Below are 16,999 nucleotides of genomic sequence, written 5' to 3'. Positions count from 1 at the left end.
CAGTGAATTTATACTGGCCTATGGTCTCGTGTTGAGCAATGCAGGATCAAATAATTTTATTGACACATTCAGTCTTCTCCTAGGGAAGCATTAAGGAAGCTCAGGAGACTGATGTCTACAAAGCAGGAGGCCTATATCAATATTCAGTGAGGAATTGCTGGTAAAGAGACCAATGAACATAGTCTGTATGATAGGTGAATTCTCTTTTTGTCAGCAGTCCACACAAGGAGCCCACATCACAATTGTAAGGTTGCATGATGGGCATGGAATCTGAATGAGAGGCATTACATTAATGAAAGTTTTAATGCCATCAGTATGAAGGAGCCCAGTGTATGCATCTCATAACAGGGATGGTCTCACCAGTGGGGTAGAAATACTGGCACTCTGTTGCTTAGGACTCCTACTTCTTTGGAAATGTGCATTGCCAATTCTAGAATGTAAGCTCTTACGAGAGCAGGAATTTTTGGTTGTTCTGTTGGCTGGCTGTTTCCCCAGCACTTAGAGAAGCATCTGACACAGTCCTGGTATTTTTTGTTTTTGTTTTTGTTTTTTTTTGTGCTTCTATAGCTAACTAAATGCCCCCTTTTTATGAACACATTTCTTTGTTGTATTTTAACTGGCTATAATCCAGTCTTACTTGCCTGAGGGCTCAGTATCTCTTTCAGGTGCCTTTGCACCTCTGTTTGCTAGCTTCTGAAAATAGTCTGTTTAACTTCTGTTTATTGGAAGGTAAACCATGAGCAGCTCCAGTGTTTATCATAGTGTGATTGCTTTTTGGAATAGTCTTTTCTTCTTTCAATAGTAATATACATTTCTCACCTAAAAATGTATAAAAATAAGAAAACTTTGTATATGAGGTGAGCTGTGGCTGATTTTACAGACATAACAGGACTTCTACATTCAAATGAATGTTGTTTTTTTCAAAACATTCACCTTGGAAAGATACATACCTGTCTTTGGAATTATCTTCATAGTTTTCAGGTATATTAGTTTGAAAATATTCTGTGGTTAGCAGATACTTACTTAGTCTGTAATAAGATTGATGTTTGGAAACAGTCTGGAATTATTTGGAACCAGGTATCCTGGGCTAATTAGTGCAGCTATGACTCTATTATTCTTCTTAAAATCCTTCTATGGCACCCCATTACTCTTTGGATAGAATTCAAACTGTTGAAGGCCCTTCCTGCTTAATCCTCTTCAGCTTCCTCATGCCTCTTCCTGCTGAACTTTGGCTAGTTCTTTGAAGAGTTCCTACTTTATCTTTTTTTTTTTCTCCCCTTTACATCCAACATGAAATATCCACCCTCACTCCATCCTACCCTCTGGCCATTAACTCTTACTTATCCTTCAGATTCAGGAAGCCTTTCCTGACCCACGTAAGAGTTTTGGTTTATTCCTCTGTTCTCCATAATGACTTAAAGCACTTACCACACTTGATTATATAAGTGATAATTTGGTTGTCTGTGTCTCTATGAGTTAAGCCTACTGCTCTATCCTAGTGCTGAGCATAGTAACTAGCCATAGTAAGCTTTCAGTTGATCTTTGTTGAATGAGTAATAATGAACCATGACTTCAAAGTTATCAAATTGATCTCTTCCCATAGTGTTTCTTTTAAGATCATAGGCATTGAAGTTCAAATTCTTGCTTTCCACTTATTTAGTATAGTAGTACTTAATCTTGGAAAGCCAGTTTCCACATCCATAAAATGAGGCTTAAAAACACCACCTCCCAAGGTAAAGATTAAATGAAACAAAGTGCTAGCTGAGTAATTAGAACATTTTAAGTAAAAAAATGGTAGCTTATGTTACTCTCATTAGCTCTGAGGCATTATAAGAAAAGGTAAAAAATGAGCAATGGCAGAATCTTTGAGTAATTTTGTAGTGTAATTTTTCAAGGTGATTGTTTTGAAAGACAGTATTCCTTTGGATCTTTGTTTTGTGTAATTGTTTAAAGTCAGTTTCTTTACCTTGTAAATGCAAATAGGTTATGTTGTTTATATTGTTGATTCTTACCCCAACCATATGCAATTTCTCATAAAATATATGCTAAATCACATTTCTATATTTTTTGTTTATTTAAAAAACCCATTAGTACTAAAAGAATTTTTTTTTGTTGTTTCTAGAGAGAGAGTGAGGGAGAGGGTCAGAGGGACACACAGAGAGAATCTTAAGCATGTTCCATGCTCAGCTTGGAGCTTGATGCAGGGCTCGATCTCACAACCCTGGGATCATGACCTGAGCTGAAATCAAGAGTTGGACGTTCAACCAACTGAGCCACCCTGGCGCCCCCCCTAAAGAATTACTTTTTTCTTTTTTTTAAACTCTAAGGATTTTTAAAGTTTATTCCTGAGAGAGAGTGTGCAAGTGCAGGAGGGGCAGAGAGAAAGGAGAGAGAATCCCAAGCAGGCTCTGCACCATCAGTGTGGAGCCCAGCATGGGGCTTAAATTCATGAACTGTGAGATGACTTGAGTCATAATCAAGAGTAGAACCCTTAACTGACTGAGCTGCTCAGGCACCCCCAAGAATTACTTTTAATGAGGAAAGTTTTGAAGTGCATAAAGCAGATAGGTTGGGAGGTAGAGTGGCAGCAGGTGGAAGAATATTGGAATAGGACAGAATATGATAATGATATTATCATTATCCTGTGGCTAATGATGTGGCTTATCCTCACCAGACATCAGCAGTCTTCTCAAATCCATTTGATTGAATCAGTAGGCTTATATGAAAGATAGAAAATAAACAAGATTGCTTAGAGGATTTCACAGAAACAGTACTAATACCTCATAATAAAAATTAATACATAAAATTGCATAGCTGATAAATGCAGCTTTACTCAGTTTTTGCTGAGCTGTGCTTATTTATGTACCAAGTATTTTGAAAGCTTTGAGTTCCCAGAGTTTGGAGATAATCTTTTAGATGTTATTATATGCCGATACCTGAGCAGTGGAAGCAGATCTCTACAAGGAGAGATTTTTAAATCACTCTTGGGTATTTAGCTTAAAGAAATTCTGGATCCTATATTAGTCTGAATTGTTAAAATTCTTTCTATATATAAAAAATAGCAAACACAAGCATCTTCATGGATGAAGTTATCCAGTCTTGTGATTTCCATTCCATTAAATGTGGTAAAATGCTATTAAAAAATTGAGAGAAATGTAGATTACAATATTTGATTATTCACTGGTGCATTCTAATTTATTATAAATTAAATATGGTTATAAATGTCCAAATTAGTAATATTTCTGATAACCACCACTCATTGGATATAATGTAAAGCCAAACTATATTGTATTTCTTTCTTTCTTTGAAAAAGAGGTTGATGTATTAGTATAAATAGGTTCCAGGAGGCTCTAATAATAATTGTTTTAGCTAAACTTTAACACCCATCAGCCCTGACCCAAAGAGAGGAGAAAGTCGTGCTTGGAGATTTGAAACATTATAGTTGGTGGAGAGCCTTCCCTTACTCATTTTTTGAAAGAGCATTATTTTCAAGTCTAGATTTATATACCATGTACGTAGAAGCTTGGATAGGAAATATTGAACTTCACATAACATGTAGTTTTGTTATCAGCCTGATACATTCTTAGTTTCAGATACACCACCTCCACCACCACCTGTGGAAGAACCAGTCTTTGATGAATCCCCCCCTCCACCTCCTCCTCCAGAAGATTATGAAGAGGAAGAAGCAGCTGTGGTCGAGTATAGTGATCCTTATGCTGAAGAAGACCCACCGTGGGCTCCAAGGTCTTACTTGGAAAAGGGTAAGTTTCAGAGGGATATCTAGAGGGATGGGAAGAAACCTCTACATAGAAATGGAATTTACTGGTACTGAAGAGAATCTTACTTTCTACTGATAGGTAAAGTTTTGCTTGTAATAATCTGTGCAACGTTCTTATTAATTTAGTTTACAAGGCTCATGATTTTTGAAAGTCACACTAGTAAAATTCTGTGACTATTTGATTTTATATTGTTTATTTATTGTTCTTACTGAACATGCTTTTTTATGAGTGGTTTCTTCAGTAAGACAAAAATTTAAAAAATAGGGCTTTAGTGGAATGCCTCAGGAAGAGGATAGTTTTTCTAAATTATTCGTTATTCCTACCCCCATGCTTTGAAGCACTCTTTTGTGGTATCTTCTATCAGATATTTTAGTTTAAGCATCTCCATATGAAACTTTTTTCCAAACAATAATGATTTCTTAGTTTCTTTGCAAAGTAGTATTTGGCATTTCTTTTACTAAAAAGTTCCTCTAAACATATTAGGTAATAGTGACATGACACTTCTGGGACACAGACTTCCAAATCTCACCAAGACTTATTAGCTCAGAAAAAATGTGTGCTATCTTGAAATTTTCTGTTAAGGAAATCAAAGCTACTGACTCACTGGTTTTAAAAACTGACCACATTAGAATCACCTAGGGAGCTGACATTAACAAATAATGGACTTCCAATTTGGCCAAGATAAAGCAACAGTAATCAGATTTACCTACCCTCCTAAAACAAGAATGAATCCAGAAAAAAAAAAGATAAAAAATAATGATTTTCAGACATTGGATAATAGGCATTGGTAGACTATGAGAAGGAACTCAAGCAAGGTAAACCTTTGATTGTCCTAGCTTGCTTTACTTGGGGAAGTTTCTGGGTCATAGTGCAAGGAGGTGGAACCCATACAGAACCTGGAGATCTCACTGCATAGACAAGATAGAGATCAGAGTCTTAGGAGGCCACAGAGAAAAAGTAGTTACACAAAGCAGAGGACAGAGCCCCGGAGATCTGCAGAAGGATCCCCTTAAGATTTTGGGATTGAATATTGATCTGTGCATGTGTGTGAAGAAACTACCCGAGATTGGAGAAAGAACAACCAAAAAGAAGTATGCAAAAAAATCATTCAAAATAACAAGCTTGGGAACAGTTCATGCTCCTGAACCAGCCAGAATAGACCATGTAATACACAAGGCATAGAGAAGAGGCCTCAAAACTCTGTCCTCTTGGTGATGGGTCCAAATTAGCCCTAGACTAAAGGTTGCTGTGGATTGCCCCAATAAATGCTTGAATGCAGACCTTGAAAGCAATCCAACTGACTTCAGGTAACTTAATTGATCTCCAGAACAAAATCCAACATTGTTCAAAAAAGCAAAAAAATCCAGTGCACCAAAAAGTAAGATTCACAGTGTCAGCATCCAATCAAAAATTACAAAATATGTTAAAAAAAAAAGGGGGGGGGCGGGAAAATGTAAGTCGTAACTAAAAAGTCAGTCAGTAGAAACAAACCTAAAATGACTGAGCTGGAGGAATTAACAAAGGATGTTATATAGCTATTACAAAAAATATTACAAACGCCACATATGTCCAGGAAAGTAAAAGAAAACAAAAACATGAGATAGAAGTAGAATATCTTTACAAAAAGAGAGAAACCCATATAGAATTTCTTAGAGATGAAAAATCACAGTATCTGAGGTACTTCAGAAGAAAAAATCAGCAACTTTGATGATATGACAATAGAAACTATCCAAAATGAGACATGGAGAAAAACCAAAAACAGAGCAACAGATATGTGGGACAGTATGAAATAATCTTCATTTGCAGATATGATCTTATATGTAGAAAATCCCCAAGCCAATCTACAAAAAAAGCTGCTATAACTAAAAGGCAAGCTTATTAGCAAGATTATAGGCTACAAAGTCAATGTGAAAAATTAATTGGATTTTTATATACTAGCAACACATACTTGGAGATTGAGATTTACAAAACTGTACCTTTTGTAGTAACATCAAAAATATGAAATACTTAAGGATAACTTTAATAAAATATATGTAAGACCTATATAATGAAAACTATAAAACATGAAAAGAAATTAATAAGGGCCTTAAATAAATTGAGAGCTACATTATGCTCTTTGATCATTATTGTTTAAAGACTGGCTTTCCCCAAATTGAGCTGGAAATTTAATGCAATTCCAATAAAAATTCCACCAGCCATTCTTAGGGAAATTGACAAGGGGATTCTGATAGTTACATAGAAATGCAAGAGATCTAGTAGAATCAAAACTGTTGTTTTTTTTTTAAGACTAATGTTGGAAGATTTAAACTAAGGCTATAGTATTCAGGACAGTGTGGTGCTGATGTTAAGTATAGAAATATAAATCAATAGAATATAGATCCACATATATTGTTTGACAAAGGTGCCAAGGTAATTCGGTGGAAAAGGATAGTGTTTTCAACAAATATGCTCTAACAGTTGAATATCCATCACCTGTGGAGCTTACAATAACAAATAGCAGACTTCCACTGCTGGCCAAGGTAGAGCAACAGTAATCAGATTTGCCCTACCTAAAAGTTAGGAATAAATCCAGGAAAAATTTTATGTATGGTAAAGTAAAGGTACAAAGCTAATGTTCATGTACTTTCTACCCTTACTTTACACAAAAATTCACTTGAAATGTATTATAGACCTAATGTAAAACCTAAACTATACAACTTCTGGAGAAAAATACAGGAGAAAATCTTTGTGTCCTGGGATTAGGAAAAAAAAATATATAGAGTATATAAAAACATGAAGCTTAAAAGAAAAAATTGACAGACTGAATTTCATTAAACTTTTCTTCTTCAAAGACACTGTAAAGAAAATGACAAGGCAAGCGTAGATTAGGAAGAATTTTCGCTAAATTACTCAGTAAGGAGGCAGACAACTTGAGAAAAAAAAATTTGAACACACTTCACCAGTTAGGTCCATGAATTGCAAATAAGCACATGAGAAGATGCTTAACATTATTAGTCACTAGGGAAATGCAAATTAAAGCTACAGTGAACCAAACTAAATACCACTACACACCCTCTACAATGGCTGCAGTTAGAAACACTGGCAATACCAAGTGTTGGAGAAAGTGTGGTGAAACTGTAGCTCTTAAGCACTGCTAGTAAGAGTGCAGCATGTTTCAGCTACTTTGAGAAACAGTTGGCGGTTTATGAAGTTAGACATACACCTGCAAGCTGGTCTGTCAGTTCCTTCCTAGTTACTTAAGAGTGAAGATCTATGTTCACACACAGACTTGAACTCAGATGTTCATAACTGCTTTATTCATAATAGCTAAAACCTAGAAACAACCCATATATCTTTCAACTAGTGAATGGATAAACTACTTGTGAGATATCCATCCATTCAGTGGAATACTGTTCAGCAATGAAAAGAAACAGACTTACTGATACAAGCAACAATATGGATGGATTTCACACAATTATACTAATGAGAGAATTTAGACACTAAAGACTCATACTTCATGATTCCATTTAAATGAAATCTGGATCAGTAGTTTCCATGGTGAGGAAAATTACATAGGAGCAAAAGGAAACCTTGGGGTGATGGGCATGTTCTATATGATTGTGGTGGTGGTTATATATTTGTCATATATACAAGTGCATATATTTGGCAAAACTTATTTGTTGTATTTTGTGTCTGAATTAAACCTTAATAAAGCTGTTTTTAAGAAAAACAAATGAGCCCAAGGCACTACACTAGGGTGTGGCTTTGGGCATTGACATTTTACAAACTCCCTACCTAATTTTAACACTGTCCTAGTGAAGGGATGACAGTTTTCAGCTCTGAAAAACCAGCTCAGTTATTCCTTGAGAACGGCCAATGAAAGATTTTGCTTTCTAAAAATGTACTCCTCGGTGAACGTGTAAAACTCTGGAGAAATTTTAAGAGAGGAAAATTAGTTGTTTTCAGTCCAGGTAACCCTTTAAAGTTTAAAAGAATATGCCTGAATTGTTCCCAAAGATATTTTTCAAAGTTTGATTTAGCTGATAATTTCAGATCTTTTAAAACATGAAAATCAGTTAAGCTCTTTCTTACTCTTTCTAAAGAGCTTAGCTTGTGGTTGCTTTTTTTTGTTTGTGTATCAATGTTAAGGCTACTGTCTAATGACTCATTTTGTTGTCTTAGACCTTAGGGCCTGGTTCTCAACCCTGCCAGCATTTTAGAGTCATCTAGGCAGCATTTAATATGTCTGCACCTCCAGACCTATGAAATCAGAATCCATGGGCACAGAACCCAGGCATCAGAATTTTTTAGAGTTCTTCCAGGGTCGAGAACCACTGTCATAGGAGGTGGTTTATCTTAACCCTTGATTACTGCCCTTACCTGCCAAATGGAGATAATGTGTATATGTAAGTATCTTGATTTAACTTGGGTAAAGAACAGATGTTTTCTTTATTTTTTTTAAGGTTTATTTATTTATTTTTAGAGAGAGAGAGAGCATGTGCATGTGTGCAAGCAGGGAATGGGCAGAGAGAGGGAGACAGAATCCCAGGCAGGCTCCCCCTCTCTCAGCACAGAGCTCAAAACGGGGCTCAATCCCACGACCCTCAGGAAATCATGACCTGAGCTGAAATCAAGAGTCAAACTTTGACTGAGGCACCCAGATGCCCTAAGAACAGATATTTTCATGTATTTATTATGTGCCTGACATAATGCAAGACTTATTACATTAGTAAGGCAGTTAATCTTCCCATTTTGCAAACTAGGAAATTGAGGTTCAAAAATTATTTATATAACAGAAAATGTTAGTGTTTCAGAAAAGACAGTATATCATAATAGCTATAAATGATAATAAAAGAAGCTAACATTTATATAGATAATGGTTACTTATAAACAAGGTCCTAGGCTACATATTGTATGTGCATTGTTTCATTTAATATGACAATATTACGTTGTTTTGGGGTGTTAGCACTATTGTAATTCCCATTATACATTTGAGTAAAAAGAAGCTTAGGAAAGTTAAGTATGTTCTGTAAATTTGTAAGTGCTAGAGCTGGGATTTGAACTAGGTGGTATAAACCTAGAGCCCTCATTCATTCATTCATTCATTCATTCATTGATTTTAGAGAGAGAGAGCGGGGGAGAAGGGCAGAAGGAAAATCTTAAGCAGGCTCCATGCTGAGCATGACCTCAGCCAAAATCAAAGAGTCAGAAATCAGGAGTGCCTAGGTAGCTTAGTTGGTTGAGCATCTGGCTCTTGATTTTGGCGTAGGTCATGATCCCACAGTTTTGTGAGTTCAAGCCCCACATCGGGGCTCTGCACTGACAGTGTGGAACCTGCTTTGGATTCTCCCTCTCTCTCTGCCCCTCCCCTGCTCACACTTTCTAAATAAATGAACTTAAAAAAAAAATAAGAGTTTGACACCCAACCGACTGAGCCACCAGGTGCTCCGAGAGCCTACATTCTTAACCACTGTCCTTAGCTTGATCTCAAACCTGGGACTGAGTCTTAGCTATACTATTTAATAGTGTTAAATTCTTCCTGGCAAACTTCAACCTGTTTGTCAGTGTCCTATTTTCTATTCCTTCCTTCCAACAAGCCATCTGTTCTTGTGTTCTTGTAACTTCTTGTTAGAAGTATAAACAGTGTATGGTAATTTATCAGATAATATTTCTGTCCTCACAAGACTATGACAGTCCCTTGTCTTGTTCATCTTTGTATCTCTAGAAATTAGCACGGATGCTCCATTAACAATTGTCAAAAAGTGAATAGTGCCATTAATTCTATCTGGGGATTCCAGAAGGCTGCTCAGAGAACATGGCTTTGTGGTGTGTCTCAGGCAAAGAAGAAAGATAGAAAGGGCCATCCAGGCAGAGGGAATCCTCTTGAGTGAAAGGGCAAGGTGGTTTGGGATATGGTGAGTAGTGTCACATGCAACATGGGTGGGTGGCATGGAGAGGGTGGGGTAGGAGTGTAGAAAGAGAAGTATGTTGTAATTAGCGGTGGGAAGCCTTGAAATACCACCAGCCTGAGGTGTTTGCATTTTTTTTGTTTTAAAACAATGTAATGGTGGAGGGAAATTGTGTAAGATTTTTAAGCAGATTAATAACTTCCCATGAAAGTTATATTTTAACTTTTTTGAAAAAAAAGATAATCTGAGATAAGAAAACCAGGAATTTATACCTCCCTAAGCAACAGATTAGGGCGAGGCAGTGGTGCTGAAAATCTTGTTTACATAAATAAGTAGATGCAAATGGAAGTATTTTTATGTGGCACTGTCACTCATTTTTTAAACTCTTTCAGAGTTTATGTACCAAAAATCAAATAATGTTCTGTCTTTAAAAATTATGTTTGTGATCATGTGTCAGCTGATAACTCCAGTACAGTATTTTTTAAATTTTGTTAAAAGCAAAGGAAGGGGAACAACTTGCAAGCAGGTTGGGTTAATCAGTGGAGTAATTCCTTTTTAATACCACACCAGATTCTTGAATTGTCCTTTTGGTACCCAGAGCTGTTTTGTACTTTAAGGTGGTCCACAACTGCACTTCTGTGAAGTAGGAGAAAGATAAATAGGAAATGAGAATTTTTATGACTGATGTCTGGTTGAAGGTATCATTTCTAGCAGATCAGTTTTAGGAAGCAGTTTTTTTTTAAATTCTAGTATAGTTGACATACAGTATTATATTAGCTTCAGGTGTAAGGAAGCAGTATGTTTTGAGAATCTAGAAAGTGTCTCTATAAAATTATTTGTCACTCATACTGTTTAGAAAATCTTCAGGTACAGCCAGTGATATGTGTGTTTGTGTGTGTGTGTGTGTGTGTGTTTAATGTTTATTTTTGAAGGAAAGAGGGACAGAGCACGAGCAAGGGAGGGGCAGAGAGAGAGAGGAAGACACAGAATCCAAAATGGGCTCCAGGCTCTGAACTGTCAGCGCAGAGCCTGACACGGGGCTCAAACTCACAAACCACGAGATCATGACCTGAGCTGAAGTTGGTTGCTTAACTGACTGAGCCACCCAGGCACCCCAGTGATATGTGTATTTTTAAAGACTGCTGCCCTAAGTAGGGCAGTGACTGTCATGATGGAGAAAAGTATTTGGATTTGAGAGACATAGGAGGTAGAATTAACAGGACTTGGGGGATATTCTCCTGCTAATTACTTGCAGTGGGTTTGCATTTCCAGAAGCATCAAGAATGTTATCAACTCAAAAAAACCACAAAAAACAAAAACAAAAAACTAACAAAACCTAGGTTGATGAAGTACTAAGTACTCTACATATCTTACATTCAGTTAAACTTCTGTTGCATTTGTGTTTAGGTGTTTGGTTATATTTTGAGAAATCCACACTATAAATTCTTCCTAGACTGGGGCGCCTGGGTGACTCAGGCATGAGTCCGAGCAGTCCCTCTCTTTCTGCCCCTCCCTCTCTTTCTGCCACTCCCCGCTCGCCATTCTCTCTCTCTCAAAAAAATAAACTTTAAAAAAAAAATTAGGTTCCTCTTAGAGTCCTCCAAAGCATTTTCTGGCATCTGTAATAGATTACTATAATGGCAAATATTCAGAGATTAAGAAAGCCATTTAAATTTTACTAAAGCAGCCCAGAAACAAAAATTAACTAGGGTAAGTTGCATTACATCCTAAGTCCCTGTTGTAGTTTTGTTTTTGTATGTGAAGATTAAGGTTGTATGAAAAACTAATAGTCAGTATATACTTATCAGAATGATGGCCAGATGGAGACTGGAGTTCTGAGTGGTATAAATGAAGATGCAGAGGATCTTTTTATAAAAAAGATAAATCTTTACATGGAGTTGAGCAAGTTACAGGGTATCCCAATTTAACTCTAACTTACTGAATTTCCTACACATTATATGTGTGAACAATGGGAATCTACTATATATATTCTTTCAAAACACATGCTGCCTTATGCCAATATAAGTTCTAGGGAGTTTGAGAAAGGAGAAGTAAATCTGCTATTCCCTTATTCTCTCCCAATTTCTCACTTGGCTTTTATGGTGCATCTCACTGCACTAGTATAATTCTCATGTTTAAAGATTTACACAATATGGTGCTTCAATACAAGCTCAACTGAAGTAGCAGCCATCTTTCCCGATTCTGGGATTGTGCATCTTTCTTCAATGAGGTATTTGTCCATAGGCTCTTGAAGGTAAGTTTGACTAAATGTAATTTTTTTTTTTCTTTTTCTTTTTCTTTTCTTTTTCTTTTTTTTTTTTTTTGCCATTTATACTGTTTTGAACCTAACCTCTCCAAGATGGGATTCCACTGTATATAAACTGGGTATTAGGAAACAAATTTTTAGTCTGTGTTTAGAAAGTTACTGTTTGAAGTGCTGCAGAAGTTGGGAAAGGATGGATATTACTCATTTATTTGTCTTTCTAGGAATATTATTCTTTTCACATCCTATTTTTTTTTTCCCTCTAGTTGTGGCAATTTATGATTATACAAAAGACAAGGAAGATGAGCTGTCCTTTCAGGAAGGAGCCATTATTTATGTCATCAAGAAGAATGATGATGGTTGGTATGAGGGAGTTATGAATGGAGTGACTGGGCTCTTTCCCGGGAATTATGTTGAGTCTATCATGCATTATTCTGAGTAAAGCTCAGCAGGGCTATGCTTCCCTGAATAGTCAGGTCTTCCCAGATTATCAAAAGGCCCTGGGGCTTCCCCTCCAGTGAAATGAAGGAAAGATACAAATGACACAAACTACTTATGTTTTTTTGGTTTATTCCCCAGTATTAAAAAAGCAAGCTGAATCTGAACAAATGGGTCTTTCTGCCATTATTACTATGCTGACCTGTTTGGATTAAAATAAAGTGACCATTTCTAAATATATCAGAGGTATAATAGCATAACTCTGTAAAACAAATCAGGTTAAGACTGATTCAGAAAAAATCTGGGATTTTTCTCAGGAATACTGTACACCCTTGGGATTTCTCCTCCTGCAGAATCTGTGGCATTGGATGCTCTTCAGTGCCTGTGCTAAAGGGTCAGCCTTGTGGTCTCGCGCCGTACCCGCACCCCACACTTTCTTCCACTTGTATGAGGAGAAGTGAACTAGTATTTAAATACCATACTTAACCATTTTTATAATTGTTTCGATGGCTTATTTCCTCTTAACACTGTAAATTCTGCATTCTCTCAGCACTTTGAGTGCACCAGATGAGTTAACGCTGCTGACTTGCATCCCTTCATGTTTTTCAGTTTGTAGATTGAGGATGATGAAATGAGTCCCCAAACATTCTGAGGGTGGTTAACAATCGCTGGCTTGATTTTAATGTGCTGCTGCTGCATGAGACTGCATTGCCACTAAGGGCTTGTGTACCCAGATGTGTGAAGTGTGGTAGCCTGGATCGTATACTGAAGTAGGCGCGTGAAGCTAGATGTGAGGTCCTGAGGTTCTGAAGAGATTGAACTGTAGAAACATTCTGCTCAATAGGCATTCTAAACCCTTGCCTTAGGCATTCTTTCCAGGAGTAGAATCTTGGAGGTCAGACCAGTTATTTCTTTACTTCTTTCACTATTTAGAAAAAATTCTTTTTTGGAAAATAGCAGCTACTTTCAAGTCTCTTAACAGTCACTGGGAACAAAAGTCTTGATACCGTCCTCTCTGTTGTTAATGGCCAGTGTTAGCTGCTGCTGAGTAGTTTACTCAATTCTAGGAAAGGGAAATACTCTCCCAGTTTTGTGTGACTGGCTTTAGTAGCTTCTGTTGGTGAGAATTTGAACCTTGTACCTCAGACTAAGAATCGTGGGATAAGAGGTGTAAGGCCAAATACTTACCTAATTACATTGCTAAAAATTAATGTAATGTTGAGAGAAACAATAACAAGTATTTCTGTCTGTCTGTACAAATTATAGCTTCAAATGCAGTGGAGTTTGTAAGGCAGGTAGATTTACTCATCTTCTTTAATCAGTATAAAAAATAGTGGAAACGTCCAGGAGGGCTTGCTGCTCAGCAGGTGGAAGCTGTGGCGATGACCCAGCTCACAGACCTAACAGTGCTGTGGGTTTGTCCCAGTCCCAGGGACTTGGCCAGAAGAGCCTTTTGCCAGGTCATTTTCCGGTGCTGGGTGAGAGGGGAGAGGCAATAGCTGCATTTACTTCAAGTGAAGGCCTTTAACAGGATAGTAGAGGTCGATAAATTTGAAAAATGAACAAGTGCGCGCTAGTGTGTGAGGGAATTCGGTATAAGCAAAAGTTAATGTTCTGCTTACAAATCTGAGCACAGAACTTCATCCCCATTTAACTGAGACCCAGATATAGAGTTCCCTTATCAAGACTTTTCGTTTTAAAGTTGTAGGAGTTTTCCTCCCACACACTGCAGGTTAGCTGTTTGCTTTTAGATTTCTTCAACACTTTGAATTTAGTGTTCATTAACTTGCCTCTGCTCCATGCTTTTGTTAGGTCATCTTGACATTCTTTACTCCCTGTTTTCCTTCAAAGTAATGGCCCTGAAGTGTCGTCTGAGCCTTCGGGTTCATTATGGACCTGGATAGATTAAACTTTTCTTAGTGTTGGTGTATAACTAGGAAACCTGTTTTGAAATTAGATGTTCCAGTTTTTACTTAAATAGCTTTGTGCTGAGAAAGCTTAGTGGATTTTTAAGGCAAGGAGGTATTTTGAAATCCAGTATAGTTCTCACAGCTCACACCTACAGAAGCAGAGAAGATAATTGTGCAAAACAGTTGGTGGTAGTCCGCGTGCCTGTTGGACCCCTTCTGGATTGTGGGGTGCAGAAGACACTGATGAAGTCCTTCATACTGAAGACCTGCAGCAGAGGGGGATCCATGGGTCAGCTTTTTCTTTATTATTTAGTACTAATCTGTGTGATTGTTTTTAAAAAAACCTGTTGGATTTTTGGCATATTTTAAATTTTTGTACAGTTTTGAATTCTCTATATTGTCTTGGAAGGATGCTATGTAATGATGATAGGCCAGGCCTACACTAATTGGAGACTTTTAATGTATGTAATATTTCATAGATTGCATGCTATTAATAGTCTGTGAAGGTAGTATTTCTTGATTTATCGTAAGTTTCCCCCATTTATCTTTTTATAAACTACAAGATGGTAGTAGGAATTCCAAATGAATACAGAAATCTTACAGGATACATAATATTGTGGCAAAGATGATCCAAGTCTAAAATCTGACTAGTAAGCAACCATTCTAACAGGATAGAGGGAATCTAATGGGAGAGGGGAATTTTTTCCTCCTCAAGTGCTTTTTTTTTCCATTTAAAAAAAAAAAAGTGACTTAAGCACCTCACCCCCCGCCCGTTGCTTTTGGTACTACTATTTAAAAGGCCATGGGGAAATTAATGAAAATACACTTTCTTGTTGACCTTATGACCAGGGCAATAAATTTAAAAACCAAAATCTAGCCCCGAGAGATTCAGCCTGTATTGGGAGTAAATAGGAGTCTTTTGAAATGTCTTGATCAGTATTTTCCATTCTTTTGGCTAGTTGCCTTCTATCTCCCTCAGGGGCACCTGCTGTTCCCATCTTAGCGTTGGCAAGGGCCTGCTACTTTTGCTGTATTCCTAAAAGTCACTAGGTGGGACATTCTTATCCCTCCCTTTCTTTCCCCCTCCTGCTGCTGTTTATTACCCAGCTAGAGAGAAGGTTTTGTGCATCTTTACAGTGATGTCTGCGATGCAGGTGTGCTCCTTAGCTGTCTTATGTTGATTACTGATGATTACTTAAAAGATTTTTCTGCTGGAGAGGCATCAAAATGGTAGTTTGCTTTTATCCTTTTGTGTTCATTTTCTTTTAGCAGGTACCTTTCTACATTAAGAACTGTTCCTTTATTTTTATTACCTTTTCTCCTTGGTGGAGAGAGCATGACATGTTCTGAAGGCCACCTTACCCTCTGAAAAGGGTTTGATGGAGGAATTGGCAGGTGACTGCCAAGTCTTCAAAAAGAAGGGATCTGAATCACTTCCCATCTGTTCACTTCTGAACGTCTTTGGCCAGAAACTCCTGACTGGTGTGAAGGTGATGATTTCCCTCACATGATTTACTTAGGATCATAGAATTTTAGAGCTAGAGGATCCATTTTAACTGAGGAGGTTAGACGTTTCGTTTCAGATAACAGCTAGTTAACAGTGGTAGAGTTCCTGACTCAACGCCTGGTACTCTTTCTACAACTGTCTTAATTGAATGTGCTATGTTTCTTTAAAAACTGAGTTCTACTTGATGTCTTCAGGAAGATACTTGAAAAGATATGCTGTTTCGATAAATACCATCAGTATTCAAATTGTTTAAAGGAGTGTACTAAGTGCAACCTTAATTAGTGAAAATAATCATTTTAACCCTCTACTACACTCAGTACTATGTAGCAAAAATAGGTTCTATTATTTCAACACTGGCAGGAGCACAGCAAAAAGCCTTATTGAGAGAGCCTTATAAGACAGTTCTTAAATGGAGGCATTGTGCTCATAATCTGAAGTTTACTTTATGCTGATCTTTGTTCCTATTTCTTAAGAATTTCATAATTCTTAAAATTGACAATAGGGCCTAGCTATGTATAAATGATCCTTGCTAAATATCTTGAGGTTTTTTGTAAAAAACACAAAAAGCTTATTTTCACATTAAAATGGCAATGTCTTTTGCAACTTCAGAATTCTATGGAAAAGCAGTTTTTCATACTTTGTGTCCATGCATCTTTCTTCTTAAAATGGTTTACAAAAAAGAATGTAAACACTTGTGATCTGGCCAGTTGTATTTTTAAGCTCCTGCAGAGAGGGTTGGTGTTCTGAGTTGAGTAGAAATCATGCAGGAAAACTTGAGGGAGCAGTCTTTTGCCAGTAATGTTTTTTGTGTGTGCCATTAAGCCACCTCCAGATGAGTGGGGGAACATTGACTTCTTAATTTCAAAAATTGTATTTGAAATTGTTGCTGTGTACTAAGAACTTGACCTAAATAAAATTCTACAAAGTAAGTCCAAATGTCTTGTGAATGTATTTATGCAAGTAACCAAAGAGGTTAAGTACTAAGGTGAGTAAGCTGAAGTGTATCCTCCTGTGTTGCTCTAAATTGTTTTCTGATCACTTGCCCCCAAATACAATTCTCTTAATATAAAAAGAGGAGCTTTTTTTTTGCCTTGGTTTGGCAAACTCACGGTGTACATACCTTGACATGGCAACATGGCAGGCCAACACATAATGGTGATAGCAAAGCTTTAAAATAAAAAAGGTTGTACTTTGTTTAAGAAGAAAAATCTTAA

At 37.0% G+C, this 16,999-nt stretch overlaps 1 protein-coding gene across 30 annotated transcripts in view; it reads left to right on the top strand.

Annotated features, from left to right (window-relative positions):
* Window positions 1-15,049, top strand: part of ABI2 (abl interactor 2) — a 63,394-nt gene extending 48,345 nt beyond the window's left edge. For 17 of the 30 annotated variants that reach the window (XM_049615092.1, XM_049615091.1, XM_049615100.1 and 14 more), the window contains 2 exons: window positions 3,588-3,761; window positions 12,197-12,679. In XM_049615092.1, coding sequence (XP_049471049.1) covers window positions 3,588-3,761; window positions 12,197-12,372 — 350 coding nt within the window. In that variant the 3' untranslated portion in view covers window positions 12,373-12,679. The other 13 variants (XM_049615122.1, XM_049615120.1, XM_049615121.1 and 10 more) reach the window with 4 other exon arrangements.
* Window positions 15,050-16,999: the final 1,950 nt, after the last annotated feature.

This window comes from Panthera uncia (assembly GCF_023721935.1).
Source record: "Panthera uncia isolate 11264 chromosome C1 unlocalized genomic scaffold, Puncia_PCG_1.0 HiC_scaffold_3, whole genome shotgun sequence".
Taxonomy (NCBI): domain Eukaryota; kingdom Metazoa; phylum Chordata; class Mammalia; order Carnivora; family Felidae; genus Panthera; species Panthera uncia.
This window is presented reverse-complemented; position numbering and strand designations above follow the sequence as displayed.